Below are 20,830 nucleotides of genomic sequence, written 5' to 3' on the forward strand. Positions count from 1 at the left end.
TGTGTGTGTGTGTGTGCGAGTGTATACCTGTCCTTTTTTCCCCCTAAGGTAAGTCTTTCCACTCCCGGGATTGGAATGACTCCTTACCCTCTCCCTTAAAACCCACATCCTTTCGTCTTTCCCTCTCCTTCCCTCTTTCTGATGAAGCAATCGTGGGTTGCGAAAGCTTGAATTTTGTGTGTGTGTTTGTGTTTATTTGTGTGTCTATCAACATACCAACGTTTTCGTTTGGTAAGTTACATCATCATCTTGACTCCCAAATAAAAACAATGATGCATGGCTGTCTGCCATAAACAATTCTTTTCTGGCAAAAAGTTATCCTAGGTGATGGGACTTGATTTTATCAACATGAATGTACAACAAAATGAGAAAGTGCATAAATTCACATGGAGAGTCAGCACTTTGATCGAATAATCAACATTCAAGACATCGTGGGGTGTAAGTTTAACGACATATCAAAGAAGACCATTTTTGGCAGTTTCACATGTTGTATGAATGTTGCACATACTCATGTGGATGGGAGGTCTATTTTTGGACTGATAGGATATATTAGCTGTAGCTTGGCACTTCATTAGTCATGAAATATATGAAACACTATATGTAATGTCACTATTACCCAATTAGGCACAATGCAATTGTCAGAGATAGTAATGATGGCTGATGAAGTGGTACCTTTTTTTAAAATTTTGTTAATTATTAGAAGCATGTCAGCATTTGCCTGGAGTGATTTGGGAAAATCATGGAGAACAAAAACTGGGTTGTCTAGATCTGGTAAATTATCCTGTACTCTCTTTACATAAACAGATTTCATGCTTTACCAACTAATCTTAGTGATTTATAAATATTATATTACCCAACAGTGAACGTGTGTAATGTGATGGCAGTGTAGGAATCCATATTTTCTTGGATATAGGTGGCTGTACGTAGCTTTTGGAGAAGCTTACACAAGAAATTAGCATGTATCATCATCACCCCCCGCCCCCCCCCCCCCCCCCAAAAAAAAGTTCTTTCTGCTCCACTAATAATACCAAACTGTAACATAGTTCTCCTGTCATATGATGGGATCAGCTTACAAAATCGTTACTTAGAATGAGAAGTGATTACATCAAAGATAGAAGATCTCTGTAGAACAATTAGGTCAATCACCTTTTTTGATATTTTATGATGGCAGCCACAATGGCAGTACTACAATTTGAGGTGATCTTCACAAAATAATTAGCTTACTCAGTCTCTTTGACAGTCTACAACAGCAGCAAGTTATACAGAACTCAGACAAATAAATGTTTTGGGAAATGAATCCACTATGCTATTACAATGCAACTGTGTTTGTGTGACAATAATGAGTAGCCTTTTTACTTACAATAATTCTGTTACAAACCGTTTCGAAGCCATTAACTTTGCTTGGTGATCAAGGGAACTAAACTGTACTAGATGCTGAAACTTTTAAATGACTGAAAGGAAAGCTACAACACATAAGAAGTTTTATGCATATACTGAGACAGATGAAGAGGATTACAATGGTGCACTTTCCAAGAACTATCATTGCTTATCAGTGAACAAATCAAGAAGCAAAAACAGAAATTACTTCCCCTTAAACACCCTCCTCTCTCTGTCACACACACACACACACACACACACACACACACACACACACACACACACAAACAGACTGACTGACTGACATCATGAGTGTGTGTGTGTGTGTGTGTGTGTGTGTGTGTGTGTGTGTGTTGTCAATTTTTGACAAACGCCTTTTTGGTGTGTGTGTGTGTGTGTGTGTGTGTGTGTGTGTGTTGTCAATTTTTGACAAACGCCTTTTTGGCGAAAAGTTTATTGTGTGACACTCTTTATGTTGTGCCTACCTGCGATTCAGTACCTCTGCTGTATGGTGAGTAGCAACTTTTCGTTTCATAATATTGTTACAATGTAAAGAACAGACAGATTGCTACTTACTGTAAAGGGGACACACAAAGTTGCAGACCAGCACAATTACAAGACACTTTCACATTCTGCTCTGAGCTGCTGGAGATGGCAGCAATGTGGGCATGAGATGTGCTTGCTTGTGTGAATAAATGTGTGTTTCTGTTTCTTTTTCTCATGAAGGCTTTTGCCAAAAGATAACACGGAAGTGACTTTTAATTGTGTCTGCCAGCAATTTAATGTGGAGTTTCCATTGTTTGATTTTGTGATCTGGTATTGTTCAGAAAAAAGGACAGCCATTAGCAGATAGTCGAAAAAGGTCAAAGCATTTAAGGAGAGTGTCAAAATAGCTTTTAGGACCTCCATCAGGACAACATAATGAAAGGGAAAAATCACCTTGAAAATCAAACCTAGCAGCATATGCTTTGTCTGAAGGCAAGGGTGGTGGTTCAGGTATTTCTGACATCCACTTAAGCTTTTCTACTTCTACTACATCCATGTGCAGCCATTTATTATTGGACTCTGAGACTAATGGAACTGCATGTAATATATCAGTATCTGCTGTTGTGGTATGAGCTGTGAAGGCTTCCTCTGTCTCCATTTCAGAATTTAACTGAGATGAAGGCTGCGTCTCTGTCAACAGTGTATTTATAGTTTCAGTCTCTTCTGTTTCCATTTGGGATTCATCACATTCTTCATGGATTCCTGTCATATTTTCATCCCCTTTTGTGTCCACAGAAGCATTTTTGGAAGGATTCCTTCTTGAGAGGATAAACTGAAGAACTTTTGGGTCTAATGAAGACATCAGCTTCTGCTGTTCTGACATGATTTCTTCATGTGACATTCTGCTCAAACGGATAAGATTTTCTTCATGAACTACATCTGCTTCTGTTCCAGAGACTATGAAGCTCTGATCTCCTGAAAATAAATGAAGAATGTAGTTACAGTCTGCTGATACAAAATAAGTTTTTTAAATATTTTTGTCTTCAAGCTCTATGATAACAGTTTCACAAGATGGTGGTCCTACAAGAAGTCTTTTAATAATGCTAAACTTGCCATAATTATTATAATAAAAAATAATAAATATGCAAAGTGCTGCTGGCAATGGTAAAATTTAGAGGGCTGGATGCAAAGAAACAAGACATTTCAAAATTATACCAAAAACACTTAATTATGGCACACTTTAATGTGCAAACTGAGAATAAAAAATCTATTTCTGAACATTTCATAGAATGCTGCTTCAGAGCATTAACAATACGGAGAGATACACTAACTGATATGGCACCATAGCAGGGCTTACTTACATTTTCTCTACTGGACACTGTGGCAGTCAGTCAAGATCAATAAATAAAATTACAAAACAAACAAAACAAGTTTGGAGGAGTTTGCACTATTATTAAAGGTAAAGCTAAAAGACAAAAAATAATGTTACAGAAAATGTTACATCTGCACTTTCAGCAACAAATATTCCTGACATCTATCAACCAGTCCTAAAACATGGTTAATGTTGTGAGGATAGTTCCATGTGCTATTACATATCCTCTCAACAACAATGCAACTGAGTCCACAAAAATGTAGTATGAACCCAATGGCCTCAGAGAAAAAAGTCCAGCAGATTTGAGTTGGGTGAATTACGTGCGGTACAGTATTCCTCATGTTCTGTATTACCACTGGAAGCGACTTACAGCATCTTTTGTTTGTCTTTCCATGCACATTCTACAATACAGCGTTTTTCAGTTTACTTTTGAAGCATTCTTCAGAATTATGAAATTACTAAGGAAAACTCACAGGAAGTGAAAGATTATCTGCAACTTTCACAGAAACCAGACTGCAATTATAAGAGTCAAAGGACTTGAAACAAAGGACGTAAATAAGAAAAAAGTGACACAGAGCTGTAGCCTGTCTCCCATGTTATCCAGCCCTGTAGACTGAGAAAGCAGTAAAGGAAAAATTTGGAAAGGTAATTAAAGTTCAGGAAGAAAAAACAGAAATTTTAAGGTTTGCCAACGACACTGTAACTTCCAGAGATAATAAGGACTTGGATAATCAGTTGAAGGAATGGTTAGGATCTTGAAAAGAGGTTATAAAAAGAATAAACAAAAGTAAATGGAGTCGAATTAAGTCAGATGGTGATGAGGGAATGGTATGAATAGATACAACAGTGGAAAGAAACAAACTGGACTTTACGTATAAAAGTAAAAGCCAACCACTACTTAGATCAAAGAACTAACATCTCCTCCATACAGGAAAAAATATTTATAGGTTGGTAAAGGTTAAAAAGGGAGGGCAAGTCACTCAAACCCCAGTAAGAATGGGACCTGCCTGTAGTGAGGACATTAATAAGAAACACAGTAGTCAATAATAAAGATGAAATTCAAAAAGTAATTCCAGACTGATAGAGGTATGAAGGAAGCAAAATACTTAATGAATGTAAAAAATTCTTTACAGAAAATCTGTAGAGGAAAATAAATTTCTAATACTAGAACAAGGAAGTGATTGTTTAACTCCACAAGACTGGGGACAAACAAGACAGAGTAAGCTATCAACTGTCAGCCCTTCCCCCACTCTTTACATCTACGTGGTTACTCCGCAATTCACACTTAAGACCCTGGCAGAGGGTTTATCGAACAATTTTCGTACTACTTCTCTACCATTCCACTCTCGAATGGCACATGGGAAAAAGGAACACCTAAATCTTTCGGTTTGAGCTCTGATTTCTCTTATTTTAGTATTCTGATCATTTCTCCCTACGTATGTGGGTGTCAACAATATATTTTCGCATTTGGAAAAGAAAGTTAGTAATTGAAATTTCATAAATAGATCTCGTCACAAAGAAAACCGCCTTTGTTTCAGTGACTGCCACCCCAACTCGCGTATCATATCAGTGACACTCTCACCCCTATTGCGCAATAACACGAAACGAGCTGCCATTCTTTGCACTTTTTCGACGCCCTCCGTCAATCCTACCTGGTAAAGATTACACACTGCGCAGCAATATTCCAGCAGAGGATGGACAAGAGTCATGTAGGCTGTCTCGCTAGTAGGTTTGTCACATCTTCCAAGTGTTCTGCCAACAAAGTGCAGTCTTTGTTTCTGTAGTGTTGACAGATTGCCAACACTACGCACATTATTTAAGGGAGGCGGCCATTAAGCAAGCAGGCGGACTTGATGGTCTGAAACAGGATACTGCATAAATGCGATAAAGAAAAGTACGTAGCTGCTGGAATACTTAACTTTAATCCACCATTTGTATACAGCGTTCTTGATGAGACATTTCATACGATGATTATCAATGGCTATGTAAGGCTAATGGCGCCTTGCTAGGTCATAGCCATGGACTTAGCTGAAGGCTATTCTAACTATCTGCTCGGCTAATGAGCGATGCTTCGTCAGTGTAGTCGCTAGCAATGTTGTCCGTACAACTGGGGCGAGTGCTATTCTGTATCTCGAGACCTGCCTTGTGGTGGCGCTCGGTCTGCGATCACACAGTGGCGACATGCGGGTCCGACATGTACTAAATGGACCGCGGCCGATTTAAAGCTACCACCTAGCAAGTGTGGTGTCCGGCGGTGACACCACAGTTTCGCCTTCCCCACAATATTATCTATGTGGTCTTTCCAATTTAAGTTGCTTGTAATTGCAATTCCTAGGTATTTAGTCAAATTGACAGTCCTTAGATTTGTGCAATTTATCATATACCCAAAATTTATCGGATTTCTTTTAGTACCCATGTGGATGACCTCGCACTTTTCTTTGTTAAGTGCCAATTGCCACTTTTTGCATCATACAGAAATTCTCTCTAGATCATTTTGTAATTGGAATTGATCATCTCATGATTTTACTAGATGGTAAATCACAGTGTCATCTGCAAACAATCTAAGGGGGCTGCTCAGGTTATCACCTAGATCATTTATGTAAATCAGGAACAGCAGAGGGCCTATGACACTACCTTGTGGAACGCCAGATATCACTTTTGTTCTACTCGATGATTTACTGTCTATCACTACCAACTGTGACATCTCTGAGAGGAAATCAAAAATCCAGACACACAGCTGAGACGATACTCCATATGCACGCAATTTGATTAATCGTCGTTTGTGAGGAACGGTATCAAAAGCCTTCTGGAATTCTAGGAATATGGAATTGATCTGAGATCCCTTGTCGACAGCACTCATTACTTCATGGGAATAAAGAGCTAGCTGTGTTGCACAAGAACGATATTTTGTGAATCCGAGTTGGTTATGTATCAATAAGTCATTTTCTTCAAGGTGATGCTCCAAAATCCTACTGCAAATTGAGGTCAGTGATATGGGTCTGTAATTCAATGGGTTACTCCTATTTTCTTTCTTGAATATTGGTGTGACCTGTGCTACTTTCCAGTCTTTAGGAACAGACCTTTTGTCAAGTGAGTGGTTGTACATGATTGTTAAGAAAGGCACTATTGTGTCTGTATACTCTGAAAGAAGCCTGATTGGTATACCATCTGGACCGGAAGACTTCCCTTTCATACGTGATTTGAGTTGTTTCGCAACACCTAAGATATCTACTTTTATGTCACTCATAATAACAGCTGTTATTGTTTCAAATTCTGGAATATTTACTGTTATATCCTAGCCAGTAATGCCACCCGAGCCCGCTGCCAAAAAGGTTGGCAGCATCAAAGTCCGGACGCCGTCCGCATAAGCAGCGCCAGCGAGACAGGAAATCGCCGCAAGTCTGCGCGCGCCACCGCTGGCTTCTGGCTTCTTAAGCGCTGGAGTCGCGAGTGCTAGGACAGTTCTGTATTCGCCGCTCAGTTGTATACTCGCCACCGAATTGTGTACTTGCTAGTCAGTTGTGTGTTCATCACAGCAGAGTTGTTGTTTGTCGTCAGCCGACGCTGACCTAGCCGCTCCGACTCGAACTAGACAGAGTTCTGTAGACACGAAGTTCACTACTGTGTTACTGTATCTTCGTTAATAAAGATAAGTACCGACTTTTATTTTATCAGAGTGTTTGGGTTTTCATCTTTCTGTTCACTGTTCCAGCGGACCGGTCGGCCCGCTATTAAAAGTGTGGCGGTGACTTCGTAAGCCGTTTCTACAGGGAATTGCTTGTCGCTACGAACGCTGCCACAAAACTGGCAACGAGGACTTCCGAACTCGTGTGCAGGGCTGGTTCAACTTGTTTCTGGTTATACTAATTATAGCGATAAAATTTTGGGGGCTGGTTTAATTTGTGTTCACTATGTCTGCCGAATTACAACAGTTGATCTTGTTACAGAGTCAGCAAGTACAAAGTCTGGTGGAAGCAATCGCCAAACAAGCGGCTACTCCTCCAACACAAAAGGAACAAGCACAGGCAGCACCACCTTTCCGTACTTTTGATGCATCAAGAGAAGAATGGCGAGAATATTTCGCGCAGTTGCAGGCGCACATGACAGTCTACAAAATCACAGGTACTGAGCGGCAGCTTTATTTAATTTCCACTGCAGGCGTGGAAATCTATCGACTACTTTGTAAGTTGTTCCCGGAATCCCAGCCAGAAGCTTTAGACTATGACGTTGTTGTTAACAAGCTTGCTGAGTATTTCGAGTCGCGAGTTCATGTGGCAGCAGCCAGATTCAAGTTCTTCAGATTAAAGAAACTGCCACATCAATCTAATAAACAGTGGTTAACAGATTTACGGGGCCTCACCCGTCAGTGCCAATTTAATTGTGTGTGTGGAGCTTCCTACAGTGATGTAATGTTATGAGACGCTATTACTCAAAACATTGCAGATTCTCGTATTCGTGCTGCTATCTTAAAGTTGCCTGATCCGTCATTAGAGACTGTGATGAACATCATTGAAGCCCAAGATACTTTTGACTATGCTGAGTGTGAGTTAGATCAGCCATGTATTTCTCAAATTGCCTGTGCTAAGCAAGTTATGTCACGCCCGCGGCCCCACCAGCAGTCAGACTGTAAACACTAGCCGGCCGCGTCATGTTAAACACATTCGTCAGCCGCGTGTGCAAAATGATAGAGTTAAGTCTTGCCCTAAGTGTGTTCTTGCTCATCCTCGTGAACGTTGCCCGTTGAGAAACGCGGTTTGTCACTTTTGTCAAAGGAAAGGACACATCCAGACTGTTTGTTTACGTAAACACAAGAACAATTCTAGTGCTGCCCAGCCCATGGATATTCATGTTCTTCAAAGCCAGCCCGCCCAGAAGGTCGCGTTTCAAGACTCTTCCACGGTTCGTGTGGGTAATAAACTTGTTCGCAATAAGCCACCCACCCAGCCCTCTGCTATGCGACCCAAGCGTAATTCAAATGCTGTAAAAAGTAATGTACAGACTGCAAGTGAAGCGGGAGTTGTTGTTCCACCCGCCCAACCCACGAGTTGTCGTAAGCAGCGAACACGCGCTAAACGCGCTGATTTTGTGTCTTCCGCCTCCACTGCACCGATCCAGAGACAGTGTAATAAACTATTTGTGAAGCTACGCATCCAGGATAAGACCTTCAATTTTCAATTAGACACTGGTGCGTCTGTGACTCTCATAAATAGTGCTACGTATGCGGCTATCGGCCGCCCTAAACTTTCAGCGGCAAAACATTCTTTGGCTACTTATAGTGGAGAACAAATTCCTGTGTTAGGTGTATGTAGCGTGCCAGCCACATTCCGTGGCAATACAAAAACAGTTTCATTCACAGTGCTCCGCGCTACAGACAGTGTAAACATTTTTGGATTAGACTGTTTTGACTTGTTTGGCCTGTCTATCCAAGACAATGTGTTGCAAATTAATTCTGTTGTTGTTCCTCAAGACAGCATAACCGATTTATGTAAACGATACAGTGACATATTTAAAGACGAACTAGGTTGTGCTGCGAACTTTGCTGCTCATATTACGTTAAAAGATAATGCTCAGCCTCGATTTTTTCGTTCTCGTCCAGTGCCTCACGCCCTCCGGGCACCTGTAGAAGATGAACTTCGTCGTTGGCAAAACAACAGTGTTATTCAACCCGTTTCAGCGAGCCAGTGGGCTTCTCCCTTAGTTATTGTAAAGAAACCGTCTGGCAAGTTACGTTTGTGTGCTGATTTTAAGTCGACAGTTAATCCTCAGACTGTCATTGATTCTTTTCCTTTGCCTAGACCGGACGAGCTGATGGAGAAGTTAGGGGAAGCTCGTTTCTTTTCCAAAATTGATCTCCGTGAAGCATATTTGCAATTGCCCCTCGACGAGCAATCACAACAGTATTTTGTCATAAACACGTCGTTGGGGTTGTTCCGTTTTCTGCGTTTGCCTTTTGGTTGTGCGTCAGCTCCAGCTGTTTTTCAGCGTTTTTTGTCACAACTTCTGGCTAATGTGCCATCGTGTTGCAACTATTTAGACGATATTGTTGTGTCCGGTCGGACGCCTGCTGAACATTCCCGTAATTTGGAGTGTTTGTTTAAAGTGTTGTCTCAGGCAGGCCTACATTGCAACATCGATAAATGTTCATTTTTCCTTACGGAGTTGGAGTATCTGGGACATGTTATTAATGCTCAAGGCATCCATCCCTCCCAGTCACATTTAGCAGCTATTCGTGATTTGCCCGCCCCTCGCAATCTGCATGAATTGCAAGCAGTTCTTGGCAAATTGACATATTATATTAGGTTTATACCTAATGCATCACAGATTGCTGCACCGTTGCATCGTCTCCGCCATAAGAATGTTCCGTTTGTGTGGTCAGCTGATTGCCAATCAGCCTTTCAGCAGCTTAAAGAGGCTTTATTGAATGATCGTTGTCTGGTCCAGTACGGCCCTAACAAGCCTCTGGTGTTAGCTTGTGATGCCTCTTCTTTCGGCCTCGGTGCTGTGTTGTCTCACCGAGTCGGTAACACCGAACGTCCTATTACGTTCGCATCTAAATTGCTCAACAAAGCTCAGTGTAATTATAGCCAATTGGACAAGGAAGCGTTGGCTATTGTGTTCGGTGTCACAAAATTCCATCACTACCTCTATGGTAGACCATTCTATTTAGTAACAGATCACAAGCCCCTGACGTCACTGTTTCATCCGTCTAAACCAGTTCCTCAGCGGACAGCTCAGAGACTACAACGTTGGGCTCTTTTGTTATCACAATACCAGTATGAGATACTGTATCGCCCTACAGCTCAGCATGCAAATGCTGCCGCGCTTTCTAGATTGCCGATTGCTGCGGATGATGTCTTCGATTCCTCTGACGACTCTTGCCATCAGATAGACGCCGATGTGCATCAATCCCTCCGGGATTTTCCGATTGATTATCGTCAGGTGGCACGTGAGACAGCTACGGATCCTCATCTGAGTTTACTATTACGTTTTGTTCAACGTGGTTGGCCGTCCAAGGCAAAGGACATATCGGATCCTGTGGTTCGTCGCTATTATCCGCAACGTCATCTGTTGTCTGTTTCGCACGGAGTTTTGCTGTTATGCACCGAGAATGACCAGCTTCGTGTAGTGGTTCCCCAAGTGCTCCAATCCAAGGTCCTCGACTTGTTGCATCAAGGTCATTGGGGCGTGGTCCGCACCAAGCAGCTTGCCCGCCGTCATTGTACATGGATCGGCATTGATAAGCAGATTACGCAGATGTCTACAGATTGTTTGACGTGTGCCAAACACCAAGCTGCTCCGCCTCAACGCTATTTTGAGTGGGCACGCCCTGCCGGTCCCTGGCAGCGAGTACATATTGATTTCGCTGGTCCATATTGGAATTCTCGTTGGCTCATCGTGATAGATGCATTTAGTAATTTTCCGTTTGTTGTGCCCATGCAGTCTACAACGTCTGCACAAACTATACAGGCGTTGACTTCAATTTTTTGTATTGAGGGTCTTCAAGAAGTTTTAGTGTCTGACAATGGTCCACAATTTACCTCTGCTGAATTTGAAAGTTTTTGTTCTGCCAATGGCATTCGCCATGTTCTTACTCCGCCGTTCCACCCTCAATCGAATGGTGCAGCGGAACGTTTTGTACGCACATTCAAGGATCATATGGACCGCCTTCGTGCTACGCACTCTCGTCAGCAGGCCCTCATCACGTTCCTGTCGTCGTACCGGACCACGCCACGCGACGGCCCTTCGCCTGCGGAGCTTCTCCACGGCCGTCGTCATCGCACCCTACTACGGTTGTTGCACCCCCCGGATCGACCCGCCGCTTCTGAGCATCGCACGCGTTTTCAGCGCAACGACGCCATTTTTTTCAGAGTTTATCACGGCCGCCGTCATTGGGAATGTGGTACCGTGATAAGTGTCCAGGGTCGTGGTTTTTATACTGTTCAAGGTGCTGCTGGGGTGCACAGGAGGCATCAGAACCAGTTGCGCCGCGCTGGCCGCCCGGATTCTGCCGCTCGTTCTTTGTCCACAGATTTGGTCCGCGGCGGGTTCCAGCCGCGCCTTCCTACTTCGCTGCCGCCCCAAGGGCAGCAGCAGCAGCCGTCGCCGCTACCACGCCGACAGCCCATCCCGTTGATGCCTCCCGCGCAGCTTCATCCGGGAGCGGCCCAGGTGGTCGCTCCGGCGCCTGCGGTCCCTCTTCAGTCGCCACCGCCTTCGGAGCTGATGGACGTCGACCCCTCAGCTGGGCCGCCTTCCCAAGCGGTGGCTGTGCAGCCTGTCCTGCAGCCGCTTTCCTTGGGCACCCCCAAGGAGTCTGACACCGCAGCGCCTTGTCCGGCGCCCACTCAGCAGCCGTCGACGCAGCGTCAGGAGACGTTGCCTCTCTTCGTGGGTCCCGACGCCCCGTCGCGTCCAGTACCAGAAGCTGCGCCCGTGGTCACAGGCGTGCACCCTGACCTCGGTTTTCGGTCGGTGTTTCCCGCGGCCCCGCGCAGCCAATGCTGGGGTGCGGACCGGGGACTGCCACCGACAACAGTCTCTGCCCCGGTCTCTTCTGCTACGCCTGCGGCCAGACCCCTCTCCCGCCGTCGACGCTCGCCACGTCATTACTCAACGACGGTGCGGCGATTTGGGGGGGAGGAGTGTTATATCCTAGCCAGTAATGCCACCCGAGCCCGCTGCCAAAAAGGTTGGCAGCATCAAAGTCCGGACGCCGTCCGCATAAGCAGCGCCAGCGAGACAGGAAATCGCCACAAGTCTGCGCGCGCCACCGCTGGCTTCTGGCTTCTTAAGCGCTGGAGTCGCGAGCGCTAGGACAGTTCTGTATTTGCCGCTCAGTTGTATACTCGCCACCGAATTGTGTACTTGCTAGTCAGTTGTGTGTTCATCGCAGCAGAGTTGTTGTTTGTCGTCAGCCGACGCTGACCTAGCCGCTCCGACTCGAACTAGACAGAGTTCTGTAGACACGAAGTTCACTACTGTGTTACTGTATCTTCGTTAATAAAGATAAGTACCGACTTTTATTTAATCAGAGTGTTTGGGTTTTCATCTTTCTGTTCACTGTTCCAGCGGACCGGTCGGCCCGCTATTAAAAGTGTGGCGGTGACTTCGTAAGCCGTTTCTACGGCGAATTGCTTGTCGCTACGAACGCCGCCACAAAATTTACTTCATCTTCTTTCATGAAGGAATTACGGAAAACTGTATGTAGTAACTCCGCTTTAGTGGCACCATCATTGGTAACATTTCCATCGCTATCGTGCAGTGATGGTATTGACTGTTTTTTGCCACTGGTGTACTTTACATATGACCAGAATCTCTTTGTGTTTTCTACCATATTTTGAGACAATGTTTCATGGAAACTATTAAAAGCATCTCGCACTGACGTCCCCACTAAATTTCAAGCTTCAGTGAAACTTAGCCAGTCTTGGGGATTTTGCGTTCTTCTGAATTTGGCATGTTTTTTTTATTGCTTCTGCAACAGTGTTCTGTTGTGTATCATGGTGGATCAGTCCCGTCTCTTATTAACTTATGCGGTATTAATCTACCGATTGCTGTTGATACTGTATGTTTGAATTTGAGCCATATCTGGTCTACAATTACATAATTAGCTTGGAAGGAGTGCAGACTCTCTCTTAGGAAGGCATTGAGTGAATTTTTATCTGCTATTTTAAATAGATATATTTTGCATTTATTTTTGCTGGGTTTTGTTAATATGGTTTTGAGCCTCGCTAAAATGACCTTGTGTTCACTAATCCCTGTATCAGTCATGAAGCTCTCTATTAGATCAGGATTATTTGTGGCTAAGAGATTCATTAACATTATCAACAACTTAAAAGCAAAAATTTAAATTTTAATCAACCAAAGGATCAAGGTAGCTTTGTGGACCATAAGCAAGTCACAAATGTAATTACAGAATGGAGCAATGAGTATGAATTACCACTATGCATGAGATGCTTAGATTGTGAGAAAGTTTTCAACTGTTTTAACAAAGACTGCACCAAAGCCCCACAGAAACATGTATGTAAATTCACAAGATGCAACATATTTGCAAATGGTTTTACAGTGATCCAGAAAAAAAATTTGTTTTCTTATAAATGTTGTAATAGATCATAAGTGTATTGATCATGAAAGTAATTTCAGCCAACAATGACTATCTTCAGACCTAAGATAATAAACATACAAAGGTCACTTGATGCACAATGTCTCCAAATTATATAAAATGCAGGATCAGAAATCATTATTAGCAATCACAGCACTATCTCCGTATCTAAGTGAACCCAGTATACTACGTAATTCGTGACATTGCGCACATAGATGGTACAGCCATATTAATCAGTCGTACAAGCTTTGTCACAAAATAAAAATAGTTTTGAGAACTGTAGACACCATTTTACCAGACATGTTGATACGTGAACAACAAAACGTATACTGCCACGTAATGACAAATGATGTGCATGCACTCTGGCACACTAGAAGATGTAACAGCTGTATGTCAGTTCACATAACTTCAAAGAAATAATCTTTTAATTTATTGCATTAAATCTTTCCCGCAGAATTTAGTGCAAATAAATCTCAAAATGCATAGGACTATGCTTATTTATTATGTAATAAAATGTAACAAGGAAAGAGGTCTCATTAAAATTAATACTAGCGGTATTACAAAATTACATAGCATTACTGCACAATGTAATCAATGATTAAAACTAAATATCAATTTCTATGTTAGCAGGCCATTTTATATTTTACAGCACACCTATGTATTTTGACTGTTGCCTTTGCTTATAACTGATCTGTGATTTATGACTATATACTCAACAGTACAGACAATATACATACTGAAATTTTGACTGATTCTTGTTTAGGTGCAGTTTGTGTCTTATATCAGATATGTTAATCGTCTCAATTTACAGTTATTCAGTTGCATCTGTGGCTCATACTGTTGGACAAATGTAGGGCTTTAGTGCTGACTATGCCCAGTGACATTTATTTTCCACAGCAGTCTGTATTATTGTAAGCCAGTTTTCTATGTTCCTGATTGATGGGGTGAATTCTGTGGGCACACCCTGTCCAAAGAAAAAACTTTGGTCTACTTCAACAGCAAATTGCAGACTTGGTGTTTGCATCAACAATTGTATTGTACTGTTAATTATGTAACATAATTAGTATTGTATTTAATAAAGTCTCCTTCCTCATTACAATTTATTGGTGTAGTTCACATGAAATAAATGGTAAGTGTAATAAATACGCTGATTATATCCAATGACAATTATTTCTACATTTTGCCGCATATAACTGAGCTGGCTTATGTGCTCCCCTCTGTTTTATTGGTGAGCCCCACACATGTTATTTAATGATTTGAATGCATAGTATAATGGTACTGCATATTTTTGTAATATAATGTAATTTTTTTGACCTTTCTTACAATTTGTTTTAATTGTAGTTCATCTGTAAATACGGTAGGAAAACAGTGCTGAGTGACATTCTGTTGGTTTCTTTGCATTTGGTGAGAGCTGGTTTGTTGGGTTACATTTGGTGGATGGATGGTGTTGGTCTGTTTCATTAGTAAGCTGCAGATTTTGGTTTAATGGTCAATTTCATTGTATAATGATGCTCTGTAATTCTGTATCACAGCCAGTATTATTTTTAATAAAGCCTCTTTCCTCATTACATTTTATTACATAACAAATAAGCATAATCATAAGAGTTTCATGGTTTATTTGTGTTAAATTCTGTGGGAAAGATTTTTAAAATCAGTTAAAAAGGGGGCGTCTTTGAAGTTAAGTGAGGTGACATGCAGCAGTGACATTTATCGTGCCAGAGTGCAGGCATGTTATTCATCACTGCATGGCATGGCACGATAACTGTCACTTGCTGCATGTCACCTCACTTAACTTCAAAGACGCCCCGGTTTTAATTGATTTTAAAAATCTTTCCCACAGAATTTAGCACAAATAAACCACAAAACTCATATGATTATGCTTATTTATTATGTAATAAAATGTAATGAGGAAAAAGGCAGTATGCTTTGTGTCTTTTCACTGTCATCATATCTGACATAATGATGTTTATGGCACTAAAAAAATAAAAAATAAAAAAAATTGATTTTGTGATGATGTTTGTATGGCTGATTACTGTGACTGTACCATCTACAAATGCAAGGAAACAAATTATGGAGTATGCTGGATTTACTTACATACAGAAATGCTGTCATATTTGCTAACAATCAATTCTGATTCTGCATATTATGTAATATGGAGACATGTACAACATGAAGCTAGCTTTGTATGTTTTATTATTTTAGCTCTGAAGATGGTTGAATGAAATTAATTACCTGATCAATAAACTGTGATCTGTGACTGGACTTATAACAAAACAAATACATGCAAATGTTACAACTTTCAATAAATATCATTAAGACCCTGAGAAATTCAGGATAAAAGAAAGGTCAGCCAAGGAGATCCCACATGACCTACTATTCTCAGCAGCCCTTCAAAAAGTCTTCAGATTCTTGCTCAGTAAAAACAAATATGCAATACATGTTAATGGGACGTGTCAGTATCAACTTTATTTTGCTGGTGATGTTCAGAATATGGAGGAGGAGGCCTTTGTTCAGCAGCAGATGACAAATTTCTCCAAACTTACTGCAACAACTTTGTCACTCAGGTACGACCTGCCTCACTGATATTAATAGATATATTATACAAATTAAAGTATTTTTAAATATTTATTACACCAACTAAAATATTTAAATTTTTAAAATATTAATATATTTAACACAAATTAGAATATTTTAAATCAGATGCAAAGTTATTAGACACCAGTAGTTAAGAAAGGAGCTGTTTCACCTGACATGATACACACCTGAATCAGCACAACAAGAGGGAACTTGCCACTAACATAAATAATGCTCTTGAGGAAATTCTCCATGAAAACAAAACCACAAGCAAGTCTGTAATTGTAGTAGGTGCTCCATCACAGGGGAATTATTAAAATATGTCAATACTACTGGATTTGGTCAAAAACCACCACAAATTGCATCCAGAGAACAAACACAAAAAGTTCAGAATTTAAACCAAAAGAAGTGGCAAATACAAAGAAAAATCTCACACTTTACTTAATAAAACTGATGAATTTAAAGTTTAGAACATAATGAACTTAGAGATATGTCAGTCATTTGCATGTCAGAACAGTGGCTTAATTCAGATGTAATTTAATGTGTGTCATCACCAAATTTCAAATAATGTGATCATTATTCTAGAGCTAAACACAAACATAGTGGAGCAGTAATACTGTATTTAGCAAACTTAAAATAGAATTTGTTATTTTAATTAATCACAGTTACTTAAGTGTTGAAACATTTGAGCTAGCTGTCATAAAGGTTATCAAAAAATTCTTATAGTCACAACACTCTATCATCCTCCGATCAATTGTTTTAAAACGTTCATAAATTAACATGAGCTGTTCCTAAATAAAATAACACATACAAAGTGTGATACACTAATCTGTGGGAACTTTATCATTGTATTTCGTCTCCAAAAGTGGGTACAGGTAAGCATTTCGAAATCTCATGAAATATACAATCTCTAAAACAAAGTAACAACCTTCAATTAGATTACCTTCCTAGTCAAGGACAGCCTTGCAACAGGTTATTGTAAATGAGACCATACATTCCACAGCCCCGCATTTATGCAGTGTGGTATACAATGACCACATAATGCTAACTAACTACTTCTAATACCCTAAGGAAAGTTGTGGTGGAATGAAAATAATTTAGGAGTAAAGAAGACCACTCACTGAATAGCTGAACCACTGATTCTGCGACAGGTACACACAAAAGAGAATGAAAACTTTGCTAACTTTTGGAGCAAATCCTTGACAAGCTACTGCACGCACACACACACACACACACACACACACACACACACACACACACACACACACACACCTATGTAGCATCAATGTGCTGGCTGGAAACACAATCTACCAATGATCAACGTAAATACCAATACACCAAATAATGGCTATATACCAAATAACACTGCAACACAAACTGACCGCATTTTTCAGTACGAGAATTTTAACTCTTTCAACTACCTACTAAGTAGAGAGAAAAGTGGACAAATATTTATAAGATATTAAAAAAAAATTACTGTATTCATAGATACTTTACACCACTGCTTCCAAATTGATTTCCCCTGAAAACTATAAGTACTAAAGGCAACACCAGGCTCAATAACTGGATCATAAAGGCAATATGAAACTCCCATTTGAAAGTAGGCTTGTACACAAAACATACAAACAGACCAATACAATGCCAGAGTTACATGATTACTTCAGAATATACACCAAAATACTTAACAAAGTGATAACACCTGCCAAAAGAATACATAACAGTGATTACAAAAATAATGTATCAAACAAAGTAAAAGCCTTGTGAAAGAATACAAAAAAAGGAAACAATGAAAGTAATTATACAGGTCGTAACATCACATTCACTCACTAGGAAAAAAGGTGTGTAATCCCACAGAAGTGGCAAACATATTCAGTAAGTTCATTGCAATCATTGCAGGAGATATGATAAAATTGCATTTTTAATTGAAAGCTGCACCTATCAAATTCAAAATAGAAACTTGTTTGAGGTCAATGCTTATTAACACTGTCACTAGAGACAAGGTCATGATAAAAGAACTGAAAAATTCTTATTCAGCTTGAATTAATGGTATTCCCATGATGATTCTGAAGAAATATAACCATAATAACCATAACAAACTTATAAACATTAAATTATTTATATGACTCCTCTCTCCTATTAGCCCCTTTTCCAGAGACTTTGGAAATATGCTAGGTCATTCCTGTGTACAAGTAAGGGGGAAAATGACATGCACAACTATATGCTAACTGCCATTTTATCTGGTACAACAAACCATGTAGAGAAAATCATGCACAAAAAACTGATTTCATTTACAAATAAAAGTGATATATTATCTATATCTCAGCATGGAGTCATAAAATCAAAACCAAGACAATGTCTTGATTGAACAATAAGTCTAATAGACAGCAAACAATTAATAACTGGGATATTTTTTGATCTATCCAAAGCATTTGACATGCTAAATCATAAAATCTTGCTTACCAAAATAGAATACCATAACATATGGTTGTTTCAAACCCTCCTGGAAATTCATAGACAAATGATCTCACTGAGGTAAGATGATCAAAAGGCAAAGTAGCCACTGAAGTACTGTCAAATGTGGGTACAATCAAACATGGTGCACCCCAAAGCTCGGTTATCAGGCCCTTTCTCTACCTACTCTATAGTAACAATCCGACAGGGGGAGGCCACAATGTTGGGATCATGGATTTCTTCTAACTTTCTACACCTTTAATAGCCCGTTAAAACAACACAATGTGCAAGTAGTGAGGCGCACTACTCTGGCAATTCCAAAAAAATTGCAAGAGAAGTTTTACGTGTCCATTATGTAACTCGCGTATCTGTGTGACGGCGCTGGTCGTGAGAGGTCAATGTGGTTCAACGGTTAATGTTCGTGCTCTGCAAGAGGATCGTCAACAAGGTGACATTTCAAATGCAGAAAACACTTACTTTTTAATTGATGTCTTTTTCATCACTGTTTACTTTATTTAATTTACATGACATGAAGAAAAAAAAACCATGTGCATTTTCATTTAGTTGTAGTGAGTTTCATATGTTATTTAACTATTTACTATTTGTAATTAAATTTTCAAGGACGAGGGACAGGCTACAGAATATAATATGTCACAACGTGCCAGACCATGAGAGTAATCTACAATTACTTGTCAGATGTGCTCTCGATAATCACACATTGCAGGATGAGATTTGTCATAGACATTGAAATATATATTAAAACTTCATGCAAACACATGTGGTTTTTTGCGTTATATTACCTCTCAAATGTCACATAAATTAAATAATATAACCAGTGAAGAAAAAAATAGATCAGTGATTAAGTTGGAGCAGGAGTAGGATCATCTCATGATAGATGTTCATCTTACGAAGTTCAAATGCTGATCACTTGACCACTAGGAACTCTAATGTCTGGTACCCACTCACAGATACATAAGCAACATAACAGACACGTAAAACTTCTCTTGTGATTTTCTCGGAATTGCAAATGTAGTACACCTTACTACTTGCATGTCACATCGTTTTAATGGCCTACTAAAGGTGTACCAAGTTTGAAGTAAATTTGTGATCTCAACATCATGGCCCCCTTGTGAGTATAACTGTAGATACATACAAAATTGTCTAATCTGATGACAATATGATGCTTCTTCTAAAAAATGAGAACAGCAAGTAACTTTAACAACATGTAAATTGAAACTTCCTGGCAGATTAAAACTGTGTGCCCAACCGAGACTCAAACTTGGGACCTTTGCCTTTTGCGGGCAAGTGCTCTTCCAACTGAGCTACCCAAGCACGACTTACGCCACATCCTCACAGCTTTCACAGGTTCACAGGAGAGCTTCTGTAAAATTTGGAAGGTAGGAGACGAGGTACTGGCAGAAGTAAAGTTGTGAGGACAGGGCGTAATTCGTTTTTGGGTAGCTCAGTTGGCAGAGCACTTGCCCGCGAAAGGCAAAGGTTCCAAGTTCGAGTCTCGGTCGGGCACACAGTTTTAATCTGCCAGGAAGTTTCATATCAGCACACACTCCGCTGCAGAGTGAAAATCTCATTCTGGAAACATCCCCCAGGCTGTGGCTAAGCCATGTCTCCGATATATCCTTTCTTTCAGGAGTGCTAGTTCTGCAAGGTTCGCAGGAGAGCTTCTGTAAAGTTTGGAAGGTAGGAGACGAGATACTGGCAGAAGTAAAGCTGTGAGTACCGGGCGTGAGTCGTGCTTCGGTAGCTCAGTTGGTAGAGCACTTGCCCGCGAAAGGCAAAGGTCCCGAGTTCGAGTCTCGGTCGGGCACACAGTTTTAATCTGCCAGGAAGTTTCATATCAGCGCACACTCTGCTGCAGCGTGAAAATCTCATTCTGGAAACATGTAAATTGTGCCATGAAGCAAATTTGCAGTTGGGGAAACCAGAACAAGTTAATTATGAATAACAATAAAACAGTTCTTATCAAACAAAATAAGAACCCATATAAGCCCTGCATTTTCCTTAAGAATGATGAAGTGCAAAGCAGCTCTGTAATAAATTTCCTTGGTGCTTGGCTGCAAGACAGTCTGAAATGGATTACATACTGTATAATGAGTGTGTTAATGGTAAATTAAGTCAAGGGCGTTATGTCCTGAAAGCTCTGTAGCAAGACACCAACATGGAAACTGTTAAGAGTGCTTACTATGCTTATATCTAGTCGCATCTAAACCATGGAGTGACATTCTGGGGAAACTATGGTACCACTCAGTGCATTTAAAATTCAAAAGAAAGCCATTAGAATGATAGAGAGAAGTAAAATAAAGGCTTCATGCAAAATTGCCTTGAGAGCACTTAACGTGCTACTACTGTCATGCATTCATATAAGAGAAACCATTTCTTTTTCATTTTTAAAACAAATGTAATAAATAATGACAACAGTCTGCAGAGGAACTGTGACATTTATGATCATAACA

At 40.5% G+C, this 20,830-nt stretch overlaps 1 protein-coding gene across 1 annotated transcript in view; it reads right to left on the minus strand.

The window, feature by feature from the left end:
• The window catches only part of LOC124794850 (RNA polymerase II-associated protein 1), a 204,511-nt gene that overhangs the window by 105,586 nt on the left and 78,095 nt on the right, over positions 1 to 20,830 (minus strand). Inside the window, exon 5 of the mRNA XM_047258515.1 lies at positions 2,317 to 2,838. Coding sequence (XP_047114471.1) covers positions 2,317 to 2,838 — 522 coding nt within the window. The remainder of the gene's footprint in view (positions 1 to 2,316; positions 2,839 to 20,830) is intronic.

Source organism: Schistocerca piceifrons, chromosome 4 (genome assembly GCF_021461385.2).
Source record: "Schistocerca piceifrons isolate TAMUIC-IGC-003096 chromosome 4, iqSchPice1.1, whole genome shotgun sequence".
In the NCBI taxonomy this organism is placed as follows: Eukaryota; Metazoa; Arthropoda; class Insecta; order Orthoptera; family Acrididae; genus Schistocerca; species Schistocerca piceifrons.